The following is a 26,757-nucleotide window of genomic DNA, read 5'->3' on the forward strand; positions in this document are numbered from 1 at the left end:
AAGGTAATTTTTATTTCTTAAAAGGCTTAATTAAAATAAACTCCATTTCTGAGCTTCTAATAAATGAAATTTTAGCCTACAGAAATTTGAATGAAAACAAGATAAAACTGGAAAAGATATGTATTCAATTAATCTGAAGCACAGACACTGAAGTACTTGCATTTTATTTTATTTATTTATTTTTAAAGATTTTATTTATTTATTTGAGAGAGAGAGTGAGAGAGAGAGAGAGAGAGCACAAGAGGGAGGAGCGGGAGAGGGAGAAGCAGACTCCCTGCTGAGCAGGGAGCCCAATGCGGGACTTGATCCCAGGACTCCAGGATCATGACCTGAGTCGAAGGCAGTCGCTTAACCAACTGAGCCACCCAGGCACCCGAAGTACTTGCATTTTAAATACAAAATGATGAGCTTCCCATCTGAAGAGACTCACAATTGGTATTGCCTGGGAATGGGCCAAGGGAAATACTTCCAGTGGTGCCACCCTTCACCCAGACTGAAGCACTCAACTGAAAGTGAGACTCTGAGGAAGCAGAAAAACAAACCAACAGCAGATGTGACCAGACGTGTAACAAATGCAATGGAAGGCTAGCAGGAGATGCCACCTGTAAGGCTGCCTATTTTTTTCTAATTGACTTGAAAGCAGTTATCTTTTCCGAGGCTGCAAACCAGTCAACATCCAATTCACACAGCAGAGTTGAGAACGTAACAGAGCTCTATTTTGAACACATAGTGGGAAACAACTTACTAGTTGCACACACCAAAGCAGAAACTGCACTGATTGCTGGTTGAGTATATAAATCAAATTACTCGTGAACAGAGGCTTGTTTCCTAAATTGAAGACAACTTCAAAATTTTCTCTTGATATCTGTATACAGTGCTTATATCTTAAGTTGCATAATAAACAACTTATGAAATGACATCAGTTTCTTTGAAAATATGGAGGTGTCCTAACAATAGCTGAAGGCCTAAAAACAATAAGCAACTTCTTCAAAGACATCTAACCATCAGTATTAAGAACACAGGTAGAGCTGTATGGTAAACAGAGAGGAAATGATAAGTAATTCTGAACTAGTATGCAGAGTCGTCATACAGATGTTTAATATAGGAATTACGGCTATTAGAAAGGCTAAAAGGTGAACTGGGTTAAATCCTGCTTTTGAAGGGTCATGATGGGATTGAGATCTATCAAAGGATCTGGGCTTTGCCAACAAAGCAGCTGCAGAGGGGGAGGAGGTGCCACAGAAGAGATGAAATGGAGAACTTGGAAGCAACTGCACTGCACTGCACTGCTTTAGTCACTGCTGAAAAAAAACTCAGCCTAAAAGAAGGATTTGTGCCAGGACAGTATACTAAAAATATTCATCCTTTTTACAAAGACATGAAAGGAAATTCAAAGGAAAGGCTGAGGGCTGAAACTACCAAAAGAATAATTTTTTTTTTTTATTCTTATGTTAATCCCCATACATTACAACATTAGTTTTAAATGAAGTGTTCCATGATTCATTGTTTGTGCATAACACCCAGTGCTCCATGCAGAACGTGCCCTCCTCAATACCCACCACCAGGCTAACCCGTCCTCCCACCCCCCTCCCCTCTAGAACCCTGCCTGCCCTTCAGAGTCCATCATCTCTCATGGTTCGTCTACCCCTCCGATTTCCCCTGCTTCAAAAAGAATAATTTTTTAAAACTATTCTTCCTTATCTTTTAAAAAACTCATGCCCCAAATTAAGCCACAGAATTTTAAAATTTTAGGAGAGCCAGTGCTTTTCCATACCAAGCTGTTCTCTAAAAACTAAAGCTATCTTGCTATCAAATTTTGGAAGCAAAGTTCCAGAAGTACGATATTCATTTTACCCTTTTACCCTTCTACTACATACACACAAATGTAAAGTCTCTTTTAAAGTAAAACATTTCATTCTCACATAAGATTGCTTTTTCTATAGTTTAGAAACTATAAACTATAGAAAACTATAGTTGGGTTTTTTGTTTTGTTGTTTCTATTTTTCAAAACTTCTGTGAAAGAAACAGCTGATAAAATGCTGAAATCCACAAAACTACTAAATTCTTTAATTTCCTAAGGAAGAAAGAATATGAAATGAAAGGGTGCACATCATCCACAGTGAAACTTGACAAGGGAATGTGGCACTATCAAAAACTAAACAGACTTGTTACAAGCTAGGGAATAAAATAGCTCTGTCGTGAAAAGTGTACCTACATGGAAGTTTAGAAATGTGAAGGTGAAAGCATCCTATAGAACATTTAGGTGAAGATAAAGCAAAGAAGAAGAGAAGTGATTTTCTTACACTGGTATAGTCATCGATTCATGTCCAGAACTGGCAAGAACCAAGACAGTGTAAAGATAAGAGACCATGTGAGATCATTCAGCTAAAATCACAATGTTTGACAAGTTCTTACCACCTGCGTGAACTGCTCCTTCAGACTAATTTTTGCCTCAAAGAATCAATTAGTAAAGTAAAAGTGATTGGAATGCTGGGAGAAAAAACAGTCAAGAAAAGGCAACGTGAAAAACACTATGTACTCTAGACTTTGTAAGAAAGCAGATTTCAAAAAGAAAGCAGAGGATAAAAATACCAGCAGAAATCCATCTTATGTACATCTTTTAACATTTAATTCAGTTTCCTGTACACTCATACTAGTTTTTTATGTACCACACTTCTCTCCTGCAAGGAATCCACTGGTAATTCTACCTAGTGTATTTCTGAAAGCTTCCCCAAACTCCACCTTTGTGCCATTACAAGTGTCTTAAAAATCACCCTAAAATTTCTTGTAGCATTCTACATATCATAATATTTTCTAGTCCAAACATGCTTTGTTTCAACTCTTACTCTGATAAAATACCTCATATCATTAAACGCAATTACTCCTTTCCCAAGCCCAATGCTATATATTTCATTCACTTTCTTATCAACTTTCAAGGAAAAAAAAGACTATTCCAAAGATTTCAAATCTTCTTTCAGAAATTAAATCTACTCTTACCAAGATTTTCTGAAGCTACGAAAATAATTATATCATTTTCTACCTAACAAATTGTTCAATAAGAAAGCCAAGCAGGGCGCCTGGGTGGCTCAGTCGGTTAAGCGTCTGCCTTCAGCTCAGGTCCTGATCCCAGGGTCCTGGGATCAGAGCCCTGCAGTGAGGCTCCCTGCTCAGTGGGGAGTCTGCTTCTCTCTCTGCCCCTCCCCCTGCTCGTGCTTTCTCTTACTCTCTCTCGCAAATAAATAAAATCTTAAAAAAAAAAGAAAAGAGAGCCAAGCTGTATTCAAAGATGTGTGAGGGTACAGAGAAAAGAACCCTCAGGCTGAAGTACAGATTAATACAGAATAATCTTTTTGGAAAGCAATCTGGCAACAAATACTGGCCTCAATATTTATGCTTTCACACCTATTAATTCCACTTCTAGGAATCTATCCTTAAGAAAATAAGTCAGATGGAAACAAAGAATTTGTATGGAAGGTATGTTCATCAAAATGTGATAATATTGTAACAAAATTATAGCAAAAACAAAAGAAAAAAACCTGAAGACATGAACAGACACTTCTCTGAAGAAGACATACAAATGGCTAACAGACACCTGAAAAAATGTTCATCATCATTAGCCATCAGGGAAATTAAAATCAAAACCACACTGAGATACCACCTTACACCAGAGTTAGAATGGCACAAATTGAGAGGGCAAGAAACAACAAATGTTGTAGAGGTTGTGGAGAAAGGGGAACCCTCTTACACTGTTGGTGGGAATGCAAGTTGGGACAGCCACCTTGGAAAACAGTGTGGAGGGCCTCAAAAAATTAAATATAGAGCTACCCTATGACCCAGCAATTGCACTCCTGGGTATTTACCCCAAAGACACAGATGTAGTGACAAGAAGGGCCATATGCACCCCAATGTTCATAGCAGCAATGTCCACAATAGCCAAACTTTGGAAAGAGTCGAGATGCCCTTCAACAGATGAATGGATAAAGAAGATATGGTCCATATATACAATGGAATATTACTCAGCCATCAGAAAGGATGAGAAACCCAACTTTCACATCAACATGGATGGGACTGGAGGAGATTATGCTAAGTGAAGTAAGTCAAGCAGAGAAAGTCAATTATCATATGGTTTTACTTATTTGTGGAACATAAGGAATAGCATGGAGGACATTAGGAGAAGGAAGAGAAAAATGAAGCAGAGAGGAATCGGAGGGAGAGATGAACCATGAGAGACTATGGACTCTGAGAAACAAACTGAGGGTTTTAGAGGGGAGGGGGGTGGGGCGATGGGTTAGCCCGGTGTTGGGTATTAAGGAGGGCACGTACTGCATGGAGCACTGGGTGTTATACGAAAACAGTGGATCATGGATCACCACATCAAAAACTAAGGATGTATTGTATGGTGATTAACATAATAAAAGAAAAGAAAAAAACCTGGCATCCAGAGGTATACTTGGCATTATAGCTTTTAAATATTTTGTTAAAGCATAATAATAATAAATAATGTGATGTGCTAAGGGAAAAGCATATATCATATGCAGACATTAAAATACACACTAAAATGTCATTTGTCTCTGCCTGTGGAATTATGGTGATATTAGTTTTTCTTTTTTTTTTTTTTTTAAAGATTTTATTTATTTGACAGAGAGAGATCACAAGAAGGCAGACAGGCAGGCAGAGGGAGGGAGAAGCAGGCGCCCCACTGAGGAGGGAGCCTGATGCGGGATGTGGGGTTCGATCCCAGGATGCTGGGATCATGACCAGAGCCGAACGCAGACGTTTAACCGACTGAGCCAGCCAGGTGCCCCAGTCTGTTTTCTTAAAATAGTTTTTAGTATCTTCTTAAAAAAGCAAATATATTATTTGCATAATCAGAAAAGTAAAATTTTTTTTTCAAAAAAATTTTTTTTAAAGATTTTATTTATTTATTCATGACAGAGAGAGAGAGAGAGGCAGAGGGAGAAGCAGGCTCCCAAGGAGCAGGGAGCCCGATGCGGGACTCGATCCCAGGACCCTGAATCATGACCTGAGCCGAAGGCAGAAGCTTAACCATCTGAGCCACCCAGGCGCCCTATTTGTATATTTTTTTAAGATTTTATTTATTTGTCAGAGAGAGAGCGAGCACAAGCACGGGGAGCAGCAGGCAGAGGGAGGAGCCCAATGTGGGACTTGATCCCAGGACCCTGAGATCATGGCCTGAGCCAAAGCCAGACGCTTAACTGACTGAGCCACCCAGGCGTCCCAAAATATTTAAAATTATATCTAAATTGAGACTTTGTTGTTCTCTCACAAATGAATTCCTGTATCTGCCCTTAACCACCAACATAAAATAGCATCTCTTCCATCCCAAATACTTTAGGCACCTCTGCCAATCTCCCGTTTATCACTTTTCTCTGGTCTACCTGCCTTTGACTCATCTTCAGATGTTTTCTGATTATCTAACACAATTCTGATTCTTTCAGTACACATTATCCTTCCTCCCCCAACCACCACCACATGAACGTCACCTTTCAAGGAGACAAAAAAAGAACAAATCCCTACTTAGGGTTGCAAAGTTTTGACAATAAGCCACTTCTTCCATCATTAACTACATCACTGCATTACTGTCATTATTCCTAAAGAGGAAATATCTTCATCCTTTTACACCGCTATTATTTTGATGATATACCAGAGGTCATGTTCCTCAATTATGCCCTATTTTCACTTTTTTTTTCTGTATTCAGTTTTTTTATGCCATTGTTTATCTACTTTAACAAAGATGTTCATCTAATCCAATTTATACCTACCAGCTGAAAGACCCAAAAGTTCGGGTGGCAACGAAACTGGAGATGAACCAATTGCCAGATATCAGATTATTTTAACAGCATGGAAACTGGCTATTTTCCAACTGTAGGGCTCCAAGGGTCATCGGAGAAGCATGGAATTTAAACATGCATTTTTTTCCTGAGACCTTCTGTCCCCATAACCTACTCTGACTATAAAAACAATCAGTTATTAATACAGGAGCCTGAGATGCATAAACTTCATAGTTTGTCCATCCTTGGTGTTATGTATTTAATCAGCAGCAGTAACAGTGTAAGATACAATATCTTGGCATTTACTATAGACCACCTTTAGTAAATTAAAAACAAATATATAAACACAAGTCATTTTTCTCATCTACTGATTCTACCAAACTATTAAAGTAGGTGAAGGAGCAGAGATAAAGGCAGATTTGAGACTGTCCATAAGTTTTACCTGACGGGGAGAGGAGGAGGAAGGCGCACCTAGAAATTAAATTCAATCAGGTATTAGATGATTTTGCCTAACTGCTCCCTCACTCCATGGGCTATTAGAGAACAGGGACTGTCTTTTTGTTTTTTGTTGTATTTCTCAGAAACAAGTAAAGCATAGATATTCAACAAGCATTTATGAGTGAATGATTCTTAGGGTATACCTGTCTGGTGCAAGTATAAATTTTATGGAATATGTTTTCTGCAAAAATCCTAACCTGAACTGGATCTTATGGAATAAAATCCATGAAAATATTTTCAATGCATGATAAATATTCTAAAAATCTAAGAAACAACCTATTCCTTAAATTCCAACTAAAGAGAGCATTCCTGCATTTGGTCATCTGACTGCTTCCAAGTTCCCAGTGCTGAGTTCTTTCAGTCAACAATTACTCAGAGCCACAAGGCACTTGATCAGTGGACAGATGACTGTAAGTGAAGTAAGACTGGAAATATTCAATTTCTTAACTGCCAAAGACAAGGTAAGAAATAGGTCTCCTATTAATGTACCATAACTTGCTTACTGACAGCTTTTCTTTTGGTGAACTGAAAAAGAAGTATGGAAAAAAAAATCTGTTAGCTGAAGGTGTGTTCTGATGACATAGTCTTTGTCAGAGTAGTCATTCATGATGATAGAAATACAGGAAATAGAGAAGTGAATTCCAGGATGTCTGATGAAAGTTCCAGTTTAAAAGTATCACATCCGGGCGCCTGGGTGGCTCAGTTGTTAAGCGGCTGCCTTCGGCTCAGGTCATGATCCCAGGGTCCTGGGATCGAGTCCCACATCGGGCTCCCTACTCAGCGGGAAGCCTGCTTCTCCCTCTCCCACTCCCCCTGCTTGTGTTCCCCCTCTCGCCGTGTCTCTCTCTGTCAAATAAATAAAATCTTAAAAAATAAATAAATAAAAGTATCACATCCCCAGTTCAAATGTATAAGAAGTGCTGGAGAACACAAAATATGTGTAAGGAGATTTCTGACAAGAAGTTTTCCTTGAAATATGTCATTATAAGTTTTTTTTAAACAAAAGCATGAACATATAGTTAAATCTCCTTTTTGGTAATTTGAATATACCAAGTATATTTTTGCCATTAGGCCTCCAGGCTGTTCCCTGCCTTAAATGCCTTCATCACCCCCAAATCCACTCCTGCTTATAGTCCAGATTACATTTTACCTCTTCAGGGAAGGTTTCTTTGCCAACCTAGGCAGCCATTCACTCACTCTATGATAGCACCATGTTTTAATTGTCTGCATAATCACATCACTATCTGATATTTTTCTTATTTTTGCTTGCTCACTCCACTAAAAAGAAAGTTCTGTAAGAACAAGACCTCCACTGGCTTTTCCATCATTTTATCAATATCATTTTATCAATAATATAAGCATAAACTAAGTGCTCAAATATCTGTGCTATATTTAACAAAGTAACTTTCCTTAATTATATATATTCAGATGGAAGTATAATGTGAAAAAAAATTTTTTTTTAAAGATAAATCTTAAAGGTTATATATGGCTTTCAAATATGATTTGTATGTATAGGGGACTACATATAAGTGAATGATGACTAGTGAAGGTGCCACATTTTGAAGTTACTTATAAAGGCACTTAAAAAGTGTCTGGCCTTCCTGTAGTACTTCCTACTCCATAAGTGTTTTAGTGTTACTATCGCCTCTCAACACAAATGAAAAACAAAAGTCTAAACAGATATGCCACATTATAAATTCTACAAGCATGGACAAAGTTTTGTCTTGTAGTCCCTATAATGCCTAAGACACATATCAGCAAAATAAATACTAGCCAGTTGGCTTTTTCTTATAGGGTAGAAAAAGTAAAGGCAATTTGTGTAATATGGAACTTGACTGAAAACTAACTTACCAGAATAAAACCTGAAAATTAAAAAGTACTGATTTAAACTTGTTTTAGATGAGGCCTCCTATGGGTCAGATCAAATGACCCACTGAATTAAGAATACTTTCTGACCTTGGTACAAAGGTGCAGTTTATAGAAGAGGCATTAGTTTTCCTTGAAATATTTCATTATCAATTGAAGACTATTCCAGTAGTCTTCAACATTTAGTCATGTACCTCAAACACTCTGGTCTTCCATAAATTATCATGGTGTAGCACTAATACACTTACATTTAAAAAATAGAGATTCAAGTTGTTTACCTGATTTCACTTGTCCAAAATTATCTTTCAAGCTACAAGCCCTAACATTCTGGAATTTGGTAAGGAACTCTCTAGTTCCATGAAGACAACCTTCAGGATTTTAGAAACGATTGTTATCCCTTTTAGTTTGTGCCTTTCCACAGTTAACTTTCTTAGACTGCACTGTCCAAAGGACCAAGTCAACATTAACAATTTTGACTGTCAGGTCATTTGGTGCCAAGCCTAAGTATTTCAGGTACATACCTATTTCCACAGCTCATTGAACAAACTGCCAACTAAAACAGGATTATCAAGATATTAAAAGGTATAGTTTAAAGATCTTGCCAAAGCAATTAATCCACAGTTAGCCATTATCCACAAATCAGCCATTACCATCTGATAGTGAAGAACCAGTGCTACAGAACTATAAAGTCTTTACAAAGTTGCCCAAGGGGACCTAGGTAAACTTTTGATATGCTCTATGCAGGGAATGTTTATTCTTCCGTGTGTGTGTGTGTGTGTGTGTGTGTGTGTGTTAAGGCATTAAAAGGAGGGAGGGGCCACTATATAAGAATACACTTACTAGAACTGAAGAATGCACTACAAATTCTCAGAGAGAACCAGTTAACATCTGTTGTATGTATTTCCTCATGATGACCTAATTTTTTAAACTGACAAGTCAGTGTAGTTTAAATGATGGTACAGGCTCTAACCAAGGTTAAAATTAGTATGGTTTAGAGAAAGTGACTCTAACTTGGCTAATGAGTTCCTTCCCCCTTCCAATCTTTTAAAAAAATCACACTTTGCTCTAACATCACAGGCTCTAGAGTATCAGACAACCTGGGTCTGAAGGCAGACTCTGCCACACCTTGGGTGTGCAACTTCACCTCAGTAAATCTTAATGCCCTCATCTGTAAAATATGCGTAAGAATATTTACTGCCAGGTGGGGTTGCCATGAGGACACTCATTGTAAAGTGCTCAGCACCTTGACTGGATGTAATAAGCACTCAAATGTTAGTTATCATTACCAGCATCATCAGATTCCAACGGTCTGTCCTTAAACTAATTGTTTAGTGGGAGACACATCTAATACTGTTTCCTCATTAGTTATGTTCCACTAATCCTGCTCTAAGCCACATTCTCCCCCTTGCATGTCTGCTTAACTCATCACAGTTCACAAAAGCTTTACTATCCTACTAACCTAGAAAAAGGATATTTTTACTACACAGTATGACTTTAGTCTTGGCAATAACCCACCAGGAAAGCACAACTGAAGTTCAATCTAACCTTTCTTTACAGAAGTACCAGTAGTACATACACTTATTTCTAAAGACATTTCTAAAGATTCATGAGCATTCACTTAGAATTAACTGATATTTTAGAGAAAATGAAAATTTAATTATTTTTAATTTTTTTTTAAAGATTTGTTTGAGAGAGAAAGTGCATGTGAGTGGGAGAGAATCCCAAGCAACTCCCCACTGAGTGAGAGCTGGGGCTCGGGGGCTCAGGGACTCAGGGCTCAATCTCGGGACCCTGAGATCATGACCTGAGCCAAATCAAGAATCGGATGCTTAACCAAATGAGCCACGCAGGCACCCCAAAAAGTTTAATTATTTAAAGAAAATGGTTCCTGTATTTTAAATATTTTGTTACATTAACAAGTCCAGTCCCTGAGACTGAATAGTCTAGAATTCACTTGATAGTTTATTTTTCAAAATCAAATAGCTATGTCCATAAAAATCCCAAGAAACTGTAAAGCCAACTCTCTGCCTAAGTACCTTATCATCTAATAGAGTGTCTCTCATTTGAAGATCCCCGAAAGATTCTTTTACCTTTTAAAAAGGTTTGTAACTCAAACTAAAGTATGAGAAACACTGCTCTAATTGGAAGAGGTCATAGAAACTCCAATGTCACGCGGGTGATTTTGAACAGGTACTATCAGGACCCTTTCCATCACACCATAAATACCCTAAAAGACTCTATGGCAATATTTGTGTGTAGTGCCTTATTATACGTAATTATCCTTTTATGCTACAGCAGTCAGATCATGAAAAGTTCTGAACATGAAACAAAGTTTCATCCTTTGTTGAGGTGGGGGGATGTAAGAAGGCAAGGATTCTTTCCAAATGAGGTATGTGTGTGAGAAGGAGAAGCTGAAAGGGGACATACAAAAGTATGGAAGTGGGAACGTTCAAGGAGTGTCTGGGGACTGGACAGCAAGTGTTTAAGAACGTGGCCAGTTATGAGGAAGGAAAGGTGACTGAAGACTTCAGCTGCAATACCAAGAGGTTGAACCTTATTGTACTGCTGAAGATTGGGGGGCGGGGGTGTTTTTTAAATAAAATGATGTGAGGGAAGAAATGCTTAAAAAGATTTATCAGGGTGCAAGGTTCAGATGGACTAGAGGGTGGAGAGTGATAGGAACAATACCGGTTATTACAAAAGTCCCTGATAAGGTAAGAACCTGAACTGCGATGAAGTGGTTATAAACACCCCTTTCTTGGGGGCGTGTCCAAAAAAAATCATAAGCCACCTTTTGTTGAAAGTGAACTTACTGCTTTCAAAATCTTGTTTTGACATCTGAATCCTATTTAACCAGGGTTTATGATCTCAGGTTATTCACGCCCAGTGACCAAAACAAATATACCGATTTTCTTGGGCAAAGAATTATTTGGCTTACTTTCAGTTTTCTGGGCTGGTAACCAGCTAACCAGTTCTCCACACACAAAGAGCTGTAAGTCAAAATCCCTCAGCCCAGAGTCGCTAGCGTCCCCGCGGACCGGCACCGTTTGCTCACACGCCTCGGGGCGGCCCCTGGAGCTGTGGGGACTCCGGGCCCTGACAAAGAAAGCAGAGCCTGACCCTTTGGGGAATATCCTATTTCGAGCCTGAGGTCCTGAAAGAATCTGCAGTGAGAGCTCTCGGTCGAGCAGGCTGTTCCAGCGGGAGGGCCGGGGGAGGCGGCCCAGCCTCACGGCCCGGAGACCCTGGCGCGGAGCCAGCCGGCCGAGGACTCAAGCTCCAGCGCGGAGGCCGCCGGGGGCTTCCCTTCACCGCCCTCCATCCCAGCCCGAGAGGGACCTCGCGAACAGGCCTCCGCCGCAGGGCCCCGTCGCCGCCGAGCTCGTCACCGCCGCCCCCACAGCGCCGGGCACATCGAGCGCCTCAGTCGAGGCCTCCCCTGGGCCGCGCCGCCGGCCCCTCGCCCTCCCCCGCCCGTCGGCCCCGCTCACCCAGAAGATGAGGTTGAGAAACACCAGCACGGTCTTGGAGGAGGTGATGCCGCATTGACCCATGGTGCCGGCGGCCCGCTGGGGCCCTGCTCGGCGAGCGGGATGCGCTCACCGAGCGAGGCGGCAATGGCGGCAGCGCCTCTCCACTGGGAACTGCACGGCCTGCGCGGCGCTCACCGCAGCCCCCGGTGCCGTAGCGCAGCCCCTGCCCCAGCAAGCACCTCGCTTCTGCGCGCAGCCGCCGCAGAGCCCCAGGCTCCCCGCGCCGCTCCCTGGCAACCGAGTCCCGCCCCCGACAGCTTCAGCCAATCACCCCCGCGGCAGCTACAGCGAGGCCACGCCTCTTAAAGGAGTCGAAGATTCAGCGCCAGTTCTTGGCCTCTGGCCGCTCTTGGACGCCCAGGGCTCTTCAGGGAAGTTCCAGAGGAACAAACCCACTCCCCTCCTACTGAGCTAAGTTTACTATGCCAGCCTTAGAGATGATTCAGAGCCCGCAGAACCCTGTCTTTCTGCCTAGCCCGTTCTCCCCTAAAGAGGTCGGAGACCGGAATCTCTCCCACTTCACGTCGTTTTCCTGACAAGGTAGCACTTGTTTGGGAGAAGTGCAGTGAACACCAACAAATATTTATGGAGAACTTACTGTGCCAGGCGCTAGGCCAGCTCTCAGAAGAGTCATCAGAAAGGAGAAAAGGCTGCTGACGGCCTTTTAGCAAGGCAGAGACACGTTTGCGTGGGTGGTTGGGCGGTGGCAAGGTAACAAGTCAATCTCAGGGTAGGACACTTTGGGTCAGGACTTGGAATGGTTACAGAAACGTCTCCCCACCCCACCCCCATTGCCACATTTCACTCTCTTCCCACAATCTTGGATTGATCATAGAATTAGCACTTACTGAGAGCTTACCGCCTATCACGCTCTTTCTGGCTACTAGCTCATTTAACCCCCATCACAACCTCAGGTGGAGGTACTATGCTTATCAGCCTCATTTTACTGTTGGGAGAATTGAGGCTTAGAAAGATTAACAAGCTTGCCCGGACCAACACAGAGTGAGTGGTCTAATGCAGAAACCACAGTCTCTCCTGCTGTTACAACCCTGTGCTTCCTCCTCAGTCAGGCCCTTCAAGATGCCCATTTACTTGTCCTTACCTTGTTCTTCCTCAGTCTCCCTAGTTCATCACCTTCCCCAGGCACACTCAGCAATACCTTTTCATCTCAGCATCCCATTCATTTGCACCAGGTAGCAGCTGCCATTTATTCACTCCAGACTTTTTACAAGTGCACCTCTGTGCCTCACTGTTCCAGGCGGTGGGTTTTCCACAGCAAGCAGGACAATGGAGCTTGCATTCAGGTAGAGAAGGCAGACCTAAACAAATAGGCAAGTAGCTTTATGGACTGATGTTGGGCAGTAATGGAAAACAATTCAGAGGACGGGGGATTGAGAGTGACAAGGGAAGTCTTCTGTGAGGAGAGTACACTGGAGGAGATCTGACTGAAGTAAGGAAGCAGGCCATGTGAATATCTGGAGGAAGAACAGCCCATAGGTGAGGATAGCAAGTGTAAAGGCCCTGAGGCAGGAATGTGATGATTAGGAAAAGGAACACTGAAGAGCCTGGTGTGCCAGAGGTCAGTGGAGAGAAGAGAATAAAGTAACCAAGTGCCTAGTAAACCATGTGTGATGGATGGGAAGATACAACAAGACTCTGAGCAGGCCAGTAACTGTCTTAAAGTACTATTCTTGCCACCACGCATGTCTTAGTTAGCATTTAAGAAAGCAATCAATCATGGCTCTCAGGTTTGATTCCCTTTGAGCGTCTATCTCCTTGCTGGTCCCCACCCTTTAAAAATTTCTCTCTCTCTGCTTTACTGTTACTGCGTTTTCTCCTTCTGCAAAATATCTCCTTTGCATTCTTCATCCTCATCCCTTCCTTTCCCATTTCCCTGAGGAGGCCTTCATCCATTTTTCATTCCCTGGTGCCTGCACCTCCATCCTGTCCTTCCTTACTTGTGCCTTCCCCTCAGGTAGGTCTCCACCCCCATCCCACATGCCACACAGCTTTCCCAAGGGTAGGCCTGAGGAAACTGGTCATTTTAACAGCACCCCAGGTGCTTCTAATGTGCTGCAGGAGTTCCAAACCACTGGTCTCAGTCTATAAATATGCTCCAGGCTCTCCAACCTAAAAACAAAAAAACAAAACTTTCACTTAATGCTGTGTTTTTCTTTCTCTCTCCTCAACCAAAGTTCCTGAAAGATCATCTAGTCCAACGCTTCTCAGACTTCATTGTGCACATGAATCACCTGAGGAGCTTGTTAAACTGCAGAGTCTGATTCAGAAGATAGGGCCAGGGCTCGAGGTTCTGCATGTCGAAAGGGCTCCCAGGTGGTGTCAGTGCAGCTGGACCACTCTGTAGGGAAGAGCTGGGCTTCTGGTCTTGACTCTCTTGCTTCCGACTCACCGTTTCACTCATTGCCATGTGGTTTCACCCCACAGCACCGCTGAAATCTGTTCCCATTGATGTTACCCATGAGCCACCTGTTACCTCTTCTCTGAAGCAGCATATATAATGGTGAAGAGCATGGACTTGGGAACCAGATTGCCTGGGTTCAAAATACAGCCCTCCCACTTACTAGCTGGGTGGTCTCTCTGTGCCTCAGTATCCTCATCACAGGGAGGGAACGATGACGGTAACCCCCACCTGCCTCACGTGGTGGTCTCGAGAATTAAGTGATTTAGTACATTGAGAGCTGTTAGGACACCGCCTGGCACACAGGTGCTTCCTAAGTGTTGGTGTTTTTCATTTTACAAGACCTCCCGACAGCATTTGACTTCACTGACTCCATGCTTAAAACTCTCTTCTCCCTTAGCTTCCAAAACACAACCCTCCCTTTGCTCTCTGCCTACCTTTACCTGCCTTGCCTTCCTGGGATGATGATGTTCCCTGGGGTTCTGGTTTAGGCTCTTTGATTTTTCTCAACCCACTTGGGCTCGGTGGGTAACCCATCTTAGCCAGTGGCTTCCATTCAGTTACTATCTAAGTGTGGAACTCTCCTGAATCTAGAGCTTCATCCCAGGTCTCTCAGTTTCCTATCCACATATCTGCCTGCTGCAGGGCTCCATGTAGGTTCATTAATTCATTCGACATGTTTGTTTTGCTTACTTACTCTGTGCCTGATCCTATGCCAGTGCTGGGGATATAGCGGTGAAGTGGTTAGACCTGGGCCAAGACCTCTGGGAGCTCACGACCTGGAGTGGAGATTCAATACTAATTCTGTGATTATTGATTAAAGTGCAATTGGGATAAGCAAAAAAGGAGAGTTGCAGGCTGCTATGGGTGTGTATAATGCGAACACTGACCTTGTCTGGGGAGGACTCATATGTTCTCCAGACTCAGTGTGTCCCAAACCAAACTCATCGCTTCCCCCAAACCTACCCCTCCTCTGCCTGTGTTGTTCCGTTCAATGAACAGCACACCCATCATATTATCCAGTGTGTCATGACCCACACTATCCCTCGCTGACCCTTCTACCCACTGGGAGACTCCTCCTTTCTAAAAAATTAGCCTTCTCAGGTAACTCCTGGCACTCTATAAATTCCTATTGCCCAGGGCTTAAGCAGTCTGATTTTACTGGTAAAGTTGTACCTAGAAAAAAAGCAAATGAGGGCTGAGGTTCATCCCCAGAAACACAGATTCACTGTGTGTCCTGTGGCCCCGACCATGACACACCTGTCTGGGGGACAAGGGGAAGATGGAGTACTTTTGCTTTTTCTCACTGATCCTTGGCTTATAACTTCCCCCAATAAACCCTGCTCTTTAATCCACTGTGTGAAGTAAAATGCATTCTGATCCACATTATATGATACAAGTGTCTATGTTTTATCAAAAAAGGAAAAAATTATTATTTTCATTATAAAAGCAGTGCCTACTTATGGTGATTAGTGTCTTTATTAGACCAGCTCTGCCCTCTGATTTGGGACATTGCAACTAATAATACTAATACTAATAATATTAATATCTGAGTGTAGTGGACATTTGTCTTTTTTTGAGCTCTCCCACATTTGAACACCCTATCAATTTGGAAGGATCCCTACCGTATAAACCTTGTAGGAAGCCCAGGCAAGAGCCAGACAGTCCTCCCTGTGCTCAGGCAGCTAGAACATGGGCACATGATTATTTGTTAGTGAATCAGATGATCCTGCCCAGAAATCTGGACCATGAGAGAGTGACATAAAGACACAGGGACAGTTAGACAGTTATAGTAGCGCAGGCACCGGGAGTCCAGCAGCAGTGTTGGCTAGGAGTGCCTGATGGCAGTCCCAGCAACAATCTCCTAACCAAACCATTGACCTTGGTTTAACCTTGGTTGGCTTCTCTTCTACTAAGCCTTCCTTAGCTTCCAAAAGATCCTGAGAAGCACCTAATGTTCTTACAATAAATCCTTTACTGCTTAAGGTGGCTGGAGTCAACTTCTATTGTTTATAATCTAGAATCTTTTTTTTAAAGTATCTTTTATTTATTTATTTATTTATTTATTTATTTATTTATTTATTTATTTATTTATTTCGAGAGTGTGTGCAAGCAGGGGGAAAAGGAAAGGGCAGAGGGAGAGGCAGAGAATCTCAAGCAGGCTCCATGCTGAGCGCGAAGCCCAGCGTGAGGCCCTGATCCCACAACCCTGAGATCATGACCTGAGCCAAAACCAAGAGACAGATGCTTAACCGACTGAGCCACCCAGGCACCCCTGTAATCTAGAATCTGGACTGATACGATGATTGCTACAGAAAAATTGTAAAGTTCTAAAAAGTTAAAGGAAGAAAAAAACTCATTGCTCTACATACAGAAAATAATTACTATTAACAACTTCTTCCAGTCTTTTACTATATATACATATTTTGACATAGTTACGATTACATGATTATATAAAACTTTATATACTCTAAGCTGATTTTAAAATTGTATGATTTAGGGCTCCTGGGTGGCTCAGTAGGTTAAGTGTCCAACTCTTGATTTCAGCTAAGGTCATGATCTAGGGTTGTAAGATCAAGCCCCGGTTCGGCTCCGTGCTGGGCAGGGAGCCTGCTTAAGAGCCTCTGTCTCCCTCTGCCTCTCCCCCAGTCTCTAAAAAAAAAAAAAAAAAAAAAAAATTATATGATTTAAAAGGTGACATATATTCGTTGTAGAAAATTTGAGGATACCAAGAAATAAAAACCAATGCAAAAAGCTACAACCCAGAGATAACTACTGCTCATAATTTGGTGTATTTCCTAAAAATTTTTTTCTGCATTTTTACATAGCTGAGAATACACTGATTATTCCACACATTTATGCATAGTTAACTGAGTAATTTTAACAGTTCTAGATGAAAGGTGGTATGAAGAGGAGCTCAGGGATGGCTATGGATAATATCTGCCATGCATGTGGTGTATTACTCAATACCAATTAAAAAGCCTTAATGGATTCAGGGCTTTAAAGATGCAGAAAATCATTATGCAAGTTTCTTGGCAGTGAACATGCATATTATGCCGCCCATCACAACTCTGCTTCTAGTGACAAAAATGCAGAAGACATTTTGTTCAGCCATTATCCTGGCACAGTGTTCCAAGCTCTTAAAAAGTTTGTCCATTACTGGCAAGTCCTGAAACACAATAGGAATCACTATTGTTCTTAGTGTCATCAAACATGGCAAAGACTCCGCACAAATTGTTGAATGAATTATGGAGTTTGAGAAACACTGTTCCAGGAATGGGGGAAGGAGTTGAACAGAAGAAAAACAGCTGACAAGCCGACTCTGTGGGGTGGCATAGAGCGCAAGTTCTGGGACCCAACTGCTGAGGTTTGACTCTTGGTCCTTACCCCTTAGTTGTTTTGTGACTCTGGGGAAGTTACTTTAAACTCTCTCGGCCTGTTTTCTCACCTGTAAAATGAGAAATGACATTTGCTGATTTTTTTTTTTTTTCAGATTTTGTGACTATCTTCAGAATGAGGGTGGGTGGGTAGATGATAAGAATAATACCTATTTCATAGGACACTATTTAATCAGAGAGGGCTAAGTAAGTGAGTAACTATAAAGTGCTTGGCTCTCTTGAGGAGCTGTAGTATCCACACATGACACAGAATTCATCTGGATCATGGAATTTGAGAAGCCTTGTAAGTCCTTTTATCACAATTTTCCATTTCCTAAATTATTCCTTTTTTTATTAAAATTTTTACTGAATTAAAACATATTCAGAAAAGTGCACAAACCATAAATGCACAATTTGGTTGTACCAAAGTGAACACACTTGTGAAGCTACCACCCAGGTCAAGAAATAGATGACCAACATCTGAAATCTCTCCTAGGCCCTGTTGGTCATTATCTCCCACTTTCCAGACTTCTGACACCATAGATGAGTTTTGTCTGTTTTTGAACTTTTTAAAAAAGATTTCATTTATTTATTTGTTTATTTATTTATTTATTTTTATTTGAGAGAGAGAGGGCGGGGGGGGAGAGAGAGAGCATGCGCATGAGCAGGGTGAGGGGCAAAGGGAGAGAATCTCAAGCAGACTCTGCATTAAGCATGGTGCCATGGTTAAGCAACTGATTTGGTTTCAGCTCAGCCCAAACCAAGAGTTGTATGCTCAACTGACTGAGCCACCCAGGTGCCCATGTTTTGGAATTTTTTATAAATAAAATCACACAGTGCATTCCTTCCCACATTATCTTTATGGAATTCATCAGGGTTGTTGCATGCAGCAGAAGTTTATTCATTCTCATTGCTGAATATATTTAATTGTATGATTATAGCATGATGAATTTGTGCATTGTTATTGTTCAGAAACATTTGGGTTGTTTCCAGTTCAGGCTATTTAGAATAGCGTTGGTATGAATAATCTTACTCCTTCAATCTATGAACATGGTATATCCCTTCCTCCCTTGATTTAGGTTTCATTTAATTTCTCTCATTAATGTATGTGGTCTTGTAAGCCTTTCACTAGATGTGTTCCTAGATATTTGTTGCTTTTTTGATGTTATTGTAAATGATATTGTTTTTGAATTTCACTAATTGTAGGTAGTTAGTAGAAGTACTACTGAGTTTTGTTCATAGAGAGTGGATCCAGCCGCATTGCTTAATTTAATTAATAAATTGTCTTCCTGGGCGCCTGGGTGGCTCAGTTGGTTAAGCGACTGCCTTCGGCTCAGGTCATGATCCTGGAGTCCCTGGATCGAGTCCCGCATCGGGCTCCCTGCTCGGCAGGGAGTCTGCTTCTGCCTCTGACCCTCCCCCCTCTCATGTGCTCTCTCTCTCATTCTCTCTGTCTCAAACAAATAAATAAAATCTTTAAAAATAAAAAAAAAATAAAAATAAAAAAATAAATTGTCTTCCTATTTGACTCATTTTTGTTATTTTGTCTTTCTTCTACTTTACTTGGGCTTAGTTTTCTGTTTTATTTTTCTAACTTCTTCCTCCATAAGTGGGGTCATCTTCTGTTCCTGTTGTCTGGTCTCTCTGCCATTTCTGGATCAGTGGAGTTTATGAAAAACTGTGTATCATCACACATCATTACCAGGTCTCCCTTCCTTCTCTCCGTTCATGTCAGTGTTTTGCCTTGAGATTCTTCACCTTTCAGGATGATAAGTGCCAGCCATAGTAGGCTCCCCTACTTTCTCTCCTTTTGTTTTTTGGGGATTGCAACTTCATTTAGTTGCAAAAAGGTGGATGCAAGGACAAGAATTTGATGGGGTCCCTGGTTGGCTCAGTCGATGGAGCATGTGACTCTTGATCTTGGGGTTGTGAGTTTGAGCCCCACATTGGGTGTTGTGATTACTTAAAAATAAAATCTTTACCCACACACCAAAAAAAGGACAGGGGTGCCTGGGTAGCACAGTTGGTTAAGCAACTGATTTGGTTTCAGCTCAGGACCTGATCTCAGGGTCGTGAGATTGAGCCCCACATTAGGCTCCGTGCTTGGCGTGGAGTCCGCTTGGGATTCTCTCTCTCTCTGTCCTTCTGCCCCTCCCACTTGTGCTCTCTCTCTCTCCCTAAAATAAAAAAATAAAAAAATAATCTTAAAAAAAAACAAACAGGAATTTGAGAATACTGCACTGGCTACCTCAAAAAAGCAGCCCATTTACAGCAAAAGGGCAGTTGTGCGATTTTCTAGTTGTTAAATATTTGGGGTCTCTGGATGGCAAAGAGAATTAAGTGTATTTCTATCTTTATTTACATGAGTGGATTGCTTTATTTCCTAGTGGAAGCATGGACAAGCAATTGTTTTGTCTTTCAGATTCTCGTAATTGATTGTCAGTTTTGATTTTCAGAATTGTTTTGCATTTTTGTGTTTTGTGTGTGCGTATGTGTGAGAACTGCAGAAGGCTGCAATAGGGGCTACTCTCCAGGCACCATTTAGAATAAGAGATCTTCTAGAATGATCTTTCTAAAATGCAGCTCGGACTGCCTTACCCTCACTTAAAGGATTTTAATCATTCTCTTCACCTACTGAATAGGGACAAATTCCCAGCTTGGCTAAGTGACCTTTTGTAACAAAGCCCCTGGCAGAGGCTCTGGCCATACTGAACTGTTTACTGTTCTCCAAAACTGCCCTGCCCCCTCTCCCCCTCCCGGCCTTTGGACATGTCATGTACATGTGCTGGAATGCCCTCTCTCACCTGCCTTGACCTTGAAGGACTGCTCATCCTTTAAGATTCAGCTCAGTCATTGCCTCCAAGAAGAATTCCTGATCTACCCCCTCTAGCTGAGTGAAATCCTCTTCCCTGAGCTCTGGCAGCCCCCAGCCCCCAGGCATTCTTCCATCAAGCCACTTGCCACATTGGCTTGTGGCAAGGACCACAAGGACCTTTTCTTATGCATCTCTTTCTTTATCCCATGCCCTCCCTGTTTAGGGAAGACCCCAGTCGTGGTTTGTTGATTGAACAGTGTAGTTCCTTTTGGGCTGGGAGCACCTATCAGATGTGATTCTCGTGATATTAAGGCTTCCACACAAATGAAGATGCTGGTGCGGGAAAAGGCAAAGATAGCCTCATTTACTCCCAAGAATTTGATGGGGTCCCTGGTTGGCTCAGTCGATGGAGCATGTGACTCTTGATCTTGGGGTTGTGAGTTTGAGCCCCACATTGGGTGTTGTGATTACTTAAAAATAAAATCTTTACCCACACACCAAAAAAAGGACAGGGGTGCCTGGGTAGCACAGTTGGTTAAGCAACTGATTTGGTTTCAGCTCAGGACCTGATCTCAGGGTCGTGAGATTGAGCCCCACGATCTACCGTCCCTGCTAGCTGTGTCCTTGCGCATGTGCAGACAGACAGACAAGCTTTGCTTCCCACCCCCACCCTGTCAGTCCAATTGCCCTCTTCTGTCCTCTGGGCCCAGCTCTGACCCACATCCCCGACCTGCCGCACTGAGGGTTAGAAAAGAGACAAGGTAGGGAACCAGTGTGAAAGCTGCCCCTATTTGCTATCAGAGCTGAGAGAGGCCTGCTCCAGCCATGGAAGGAACCTAGCCTTGGGGTCAACCTATCCTGGAATCAAATCCTGATGCTGCAGCTCCAATGTCACCGTGTGTAAGTGACTCAACCTCTCTGGGCCTCAGTTTTCTCATCTGTAAGGTAAGGTTAACAATACCCAACTTGCAAGTGGTTGTCAAAATGAAATGAGGCCACGTAAGTGAAGTAACAGCACAATGCCTGGCACATAACAGGTGCTCAAAAATGCTTCACAATTACTAAAGGGGATCAAGTTTCAGCACAAATACAACCTGTAGCCCCCCCATTATCCTTGCACATGCCTTGTCTTCCACAACACACTGGGGAATCTGTGAGGGCAGCGAGCATGTCCTATTCTTTTTTTTTTTTTTTTAAGATTTTATTTATTTATTGGACAGAGAGAGAGGGCACAAGCAGGGGGAACAGGAGAGGGAGAAGCAGGCTCCCCACTGAGCAGGGAGGTGGATGTGAGGCTCTATCCCAGGACCCTGGGACAAGGACCCAAGCCGATGGCAGATGCCCAACCCACTGAGCCACCCAGGTGCCCTGAGGATGTCCTGTTCTTATGTGTGTCCTGCTGTCCAGCTCAGAGCCCACAGACAGGGGGTATAGCTCAGGGGTAGAGCATTTGACTGCAGAGCCCACAGACAGGAGGCTACAGGGAGTGTTTGCTGATGGAAGGAGTGACTGGAGTCGGGGCTCTCATGCCTGGCTGTGGGCTACAGTGCATGTGCACGCAGATAAAATAATCCCAAAGTTCAGGTAGAGACATTTGACGCCAACTCAGTGGAATGGCCCTATGCGATCCAGAAACAAAAATTCCTCTGTGGAAAAAACGTCCTGGCCCCCGGCCCTAATTAATGGCTCCATAAACTAAACAATACATCTGAAAAAAAAAAAAAAAAAAAAAAAAAAGGAGGAGGGGCAGGGAGAGAGAAGACAGAGAGGCAAACCCTTTGGAGTTCCTTACAAGAGGAGGTGACCAGCAGTAAATCATGGGCGGGATGTGGGAGCAGGCTGGAAAGTCTCAAAAACACATTTTTTTTCAGTGCAAGTGAGTAACAGAGCAGGGATAGAATTACAAAAGCAATTTGCAGAAGAATAGAATAAAGAAGTGTGGGAGAAGGAGAAAGAGTAAATGGGAGATGTGATTCCAAGAGGCAGGTCCAGGGGAGCCCCAGCGCCCAGGGTGAGGTGCTGGGCATAGGGCAGGAACAATGGGGAGGGTACCGCCCCGGGGCCAGGGAAGCCTGAGGGAGGCAGAGGATAAAGGCCACCAGAGCTCAGGCAGGGGAGCCCAACAGAGAGTTGCCAGGGCCAGGGGTTGCGGGGCAGAGGGCGAGGGAAGCTGCCTGTTCTGGGCACACACAGCCCTCACTGCCACAGGCGAAGGAAGCTCCTCCAGGGAGGAGAGACCCGCGGGGAGGGGGAAGAGCCAGGGAGGCCTTGGCAGCTTTCATGTTTCCAGGGCACCGACTCAGTAGGTGGAGCAGAAGAGGCAGAATGATGAAGTCATTGAGAAACCTGTTCCTGAACTTCATAGGGAGGAGCCGGAGGAAGCTGAGGAGGGGCAGAAGTCAGCAAGCCTTGCGGTAAGATAATGACGATGGGCTTGTATCCCCGCCACGGCCAAGCCCTAGGTCAGGGCCTCGGCCTCCTGTAGACACTGGCCAAAGCCTCACTCCCTCCCTTCTCCCACCAGCTAAAAGACCAGAAATATCTCCTGATACTGCCTCTCCTTTGTCTGAGATGAAGTGACAGGCCTGCGGGGCCATCTCACCCCTTGGCGGGTCAATTAAACCCCAAACATAAACCATGGACTTTGGTTGTAAAACCAGTGCATCATTTTATGGCATGGAGTGATTTCCAGGACCATTCAGTGAAAAAAGCAAGATACAGAGCAATGTATATAGTGTGCTACTTTTTTAAAAAACGTATTTTTTTAAAAGTTTTTATTTAAACTCCAGTTAGTTAACATAGTGTAAGATTAGCTTCAGATATACAGTGTAGTGATCCAACACTTCCGTACATCACCCATCATCATCATACATCACAAGTGCCCTCCTTCATCCCCATCACCTACGTCACCCATCCCCCCCACCCATCTCCCCTCTGGTGACCATCAGTTTGTTCTCTGTAGTTAAGAGTCTGTTTCTTGGGGCGCCTGGGTGGCTTAGTTGGTTAAGTGTCTGCTTTTGGCTCAGGTCATGATCCCAGGATCCTGGGATCGAGCCCTGCATCGAGCCCTGCATCGAGCCCTGCATCGAGCCCTGCATCGCGCTCCCTGCTCGGCGGGGAGCCTGCTTCTCCCTCTCCCACTCCCCCTGCTTGTGTTCCCTCTCTCGCTGTGTCTCTCTCTGCCAAATAAATAAATAAAATCTTAAAAAAAAAAAAAGTCTGTTTCTTGGTGTGTCGCCTTCTCTTTTTTCCCCTTTGCTCATTTGTTTTGTTTCTTAAATTCCACATATGAGTTAAAACCATATGATTGTATCACCCATTAAACTTGTTAAAAAAATAAAAATAATTTATAATGTCTAAGTTGCATGGTACGAAAACTCACTCATGGGACTCAATGTGGGGAGGGTGCTAATGTGTATCACACAGAAAAATAACCTGGGCCCAGGTACTGCTGGGAATCATGGGATTGGTAAACTCATAGGGCAGGAGGCTCTGTCTGGGGTCTCCTAACCTCTTTTTTGTGCTTCTGCCTTTCTGTGGCGGGGCTCCGCATTTGCATCTGTCTGGGCTCCTTTTCCATTGCTCAGACTCACCTGCTCTGGCGCCTAAGTCTAACCTTGCTTGGTCTGGATTGCCCTCCCTCATTGGCGTCATCCAATCGGCTGTGGCCATAGGGGCGGGGCTACTCGGATCTAAGGCTGCCTAAGACTCTCCTCCCTCTTCGGTGGGGCCCGGGGTTGGAGACTATTTCCAAGAAGAGGGGTTTGGGGAGGAAGACAGTGATTGACTTACGTGATACAAGCTGTTGTTGGATGGGTCACTCAGAGGTCAGGGCAAAATCCAGCCTGCAGTGGGGTCCCCTAGACATGGGGGAGCAGATGAAGGCTCCTGCAGAAGTGAGGCAGAGAGAAAAACGACCGTTGGGTTAGGAGTCCTTCCCCCCTCTCTGGGCTTTAGCTTCTCCTGTGTGGCTCGAGGGGATGGGACTAGATGATGCTCTGGGGCGCCTTTGATCTCTAAAGGGGAAGAGAGCCAAGTGCAGTGAAAAGAGCATTGAACCAGGAGTGGGGAGTCCTGGTTTGGAGTGCCTCTTTGCAGTGACTTGCTTTTGGGCCTTAATCAGGCCATATGACCTCCGATGAGCCTCAGTCTCCTCTACCGGAAAAAGGGATAACACTCCTTGCATGTTGCCTTGAGAGTTATAAATAAAACTCATGTGCGTACAAATGCCTTGTCAACTGTCCTGTGGGTGTGGATATGACGGATGATTATAAAAGCTACTGCCTCTATAAAATGGGAGCATAAGCCCTTCCTCGCCGCTCTGTCAGAGTGACCGTGCACTAAATGAGACAGTGCAGGCCTTGTGTAGGCTCTGAGCCCTGGGCAAAGCACAAGAGCTGGGCTGTATTGCTTGTTGACTATGTGACCCTGGCCAAGAGCCCTTCCTCTCTGGGCCTCCACTTTTTATCTGTGGCCTGGGAAAATGATAATACCCGTTCCACAGACTGTAGAGGGTGAGCATGAGGGGTGTTGTGTGGACTGTGTTGAGATTTTCGGCGAGAGGAATGATTAATGGGACTATTCCCTGGTTCCCCCACTCCTGCTCTGAGAGCCAAAGCCAAAGGTGGGTATACTGTGATGTTAGAGAAACTCACACAGGCCTTCTGCAAAGCCCTGGGAGGGATCCGTCCTATGCATGTACATGGTCATAATGTTTCTGTAAAACTGACAGAAGTAAAATGTTTCCATTAAGACCACTGTCTCTTTCACTATAACTTCCCTGTCATTATTTCCACCATGTTGGATGGTGTTGGATGGCCGAGGACATCTTTGGGATCTGGCTAAGGGGAAGTTGAACCGAAGATACATTTATTTGGTTTAGTGGGATATAGGTATGTAGTTTATAGTCACTCCTGTGTATAGCTAAATTATTGCTAGCCATTCTGGGGCAATAATACTCATACCCACCAATACCCACCATAACAACCCACCTGTTATCATGACATGAAGGTTCTGGCGAGACGTCATATTGAAATATGAATGGGGTCAGCACCCAGTACTGGCAGGTTGTGGAGGAGAAACAAGGTTTGAATTGAAAAGAGCCAGAGTGGGTCGGTGAAAATGTCTTCCACCATCAGAACATAGGACTCATTTCTCATGGATGCCCAGTCAAAATGGAAATTCTCTCCTCTCAAAGAATATACTCAGTAATGCTGTGTATACAATTATAAGTGCATCACACATTTTGTTTCTCTTTAATGAGATTCATGGAGAATAAAATGTATCAGGATTTCATTGTTTACAGGGCTTGAGTACTGTAGAAGTTCCACAAGCAGTAGGTATTTCTGTGTAAAGTTGCTTGTTTTATGCATCTCATTATATGGAATCACATCTCAGTGTAACTGATGCATCTTGTCCTGATGAGGTTTGGTAGTTCCAGATGAAGGGGCACATGAAATTTCCACCAACAGAGCAAGACGGCCTGAAGGAACTTCCAGTGACAAGGCTGCTACGCATACTTATCAATAACTACAGTGGATAGAGCGTAAGAGTCATTTTATTACACAATTATGCAGCTAAAAGCAATGTAGCAGTGATTCCAGGATGCATCTGAATTGCTCTGGTTAACGAGCCATCAATTCCAAATATTTAAGATTGGTCCTCACCCTACAATCTTACAGCTCACTTATAAAAGTTATTTGATAGAGGTTTCTGCCAATTAGGCAACAATCCTGAAAATTTCCAACTTTATCGACAAATTGTGAAGCTGAACTCTCCTAAACTATTAGTAACAAAATAACAGATTGGCTAACCACCCCAGGAATTATCTTTCTATTCCCTTTTAGGAAACACCAAATTATCTTTTCTATTCTCTTTACAGGAAATGTCAGGCAATGTACTTTACAGTATCATTATATGAAGAAGCGACCAAAAGGTATGTAGCCAAAAATGAAGGAAAAAAGGGTATTACAAAGATGTGTGTAGCACTTAAAACTATTATGCTATTTGGGGGGATTATGTGACATTTGGACTATGTCAATTTTCCGTACTTGTTGGTGGTTTTGATTTCTTTTCTCATTCCAAGTAATATTCATGTTTGTACCTTATTTTGTATTTATAATTTTTATTATTTTCCTTATAGAAGTCCTCCGACGTATCCAAGCCTAAGGCCCCACAAAATGTGGGTCTGCTGCCGCCAGAGGACGAGATGCACCGACCCACACCCCAGAGAGCACAGCAGAGCTCCTGTCCCTCCTGCCCCCTCGGCCCCACCAGCGCCCACTGGAGCTGGCACTGCTGGCAACCCCCACCCCCCACTCCGGGGGATGGTGGCCACAGGCCCCTGCGGGGGAGTCCGGGGGGGGGATGAGCCTGGCCCTGGGGCAAGGTCCATTCCTTCTCTGATTCTGTCCCAATCCTGTTTCAGTATTCTGCAAACAGTATATACAGTAGTGGA

General features: G+C 43.2%; 1 protein-coding gene and 1 long non-coding RNA gene across 2 annotated transcripts in view; one reads left to right on the forward strand and one right to left on the reverse strand.

Moving 5' to 3' along the window:
* TSPAN3 (tetraspanin 3) overlaps positions 1–11,900 on the reverse strand; it is a 27,827-nt gene extending 15,927 nt beyond the window's left edge. The window contains exon 1 of the mRNA XM_045899619.3: positions 11,648–11,900. Within this exon, the coding sequence (XP_045755575.1) occupies positions 11,648–11,710 (63 nt within the window). The 5' untranslated portion in view covers positions 11,711–11,900. The remainder of the gene's footprint in view (positions 1–11,647) is intronic.
* On the forward strand, positions 6,656–26,757 carry LOC135361546 (uncharacterized). Its single transcript, XR_010404939.1, has 3 exons — positions 6,656–6,751; positions 26,182–26,235; positions 26,443–26,757. It is a non-coding gene; the product is annotated as an uncharacterized LOC135361546 (long non-coding RNA).

Source organism: Mirounga angustirostris, unplaced genomic scaffold (genome assembly GCF_029215605.1).
Source record: "Mirounga angustirostris isolate CCGP_5_RB_7025 unplaced genomic scaffold, mMirAng1.0.hap1 SCAF_9, whole genome shotgun sequence".
In the NCBI taxonomy this organism is placed as follows: Eukaryota; Metazoa; Chordata; class Mammalia; order Carnivora; family Phocidae; genus Mirounga; species Mirounga angustirostris.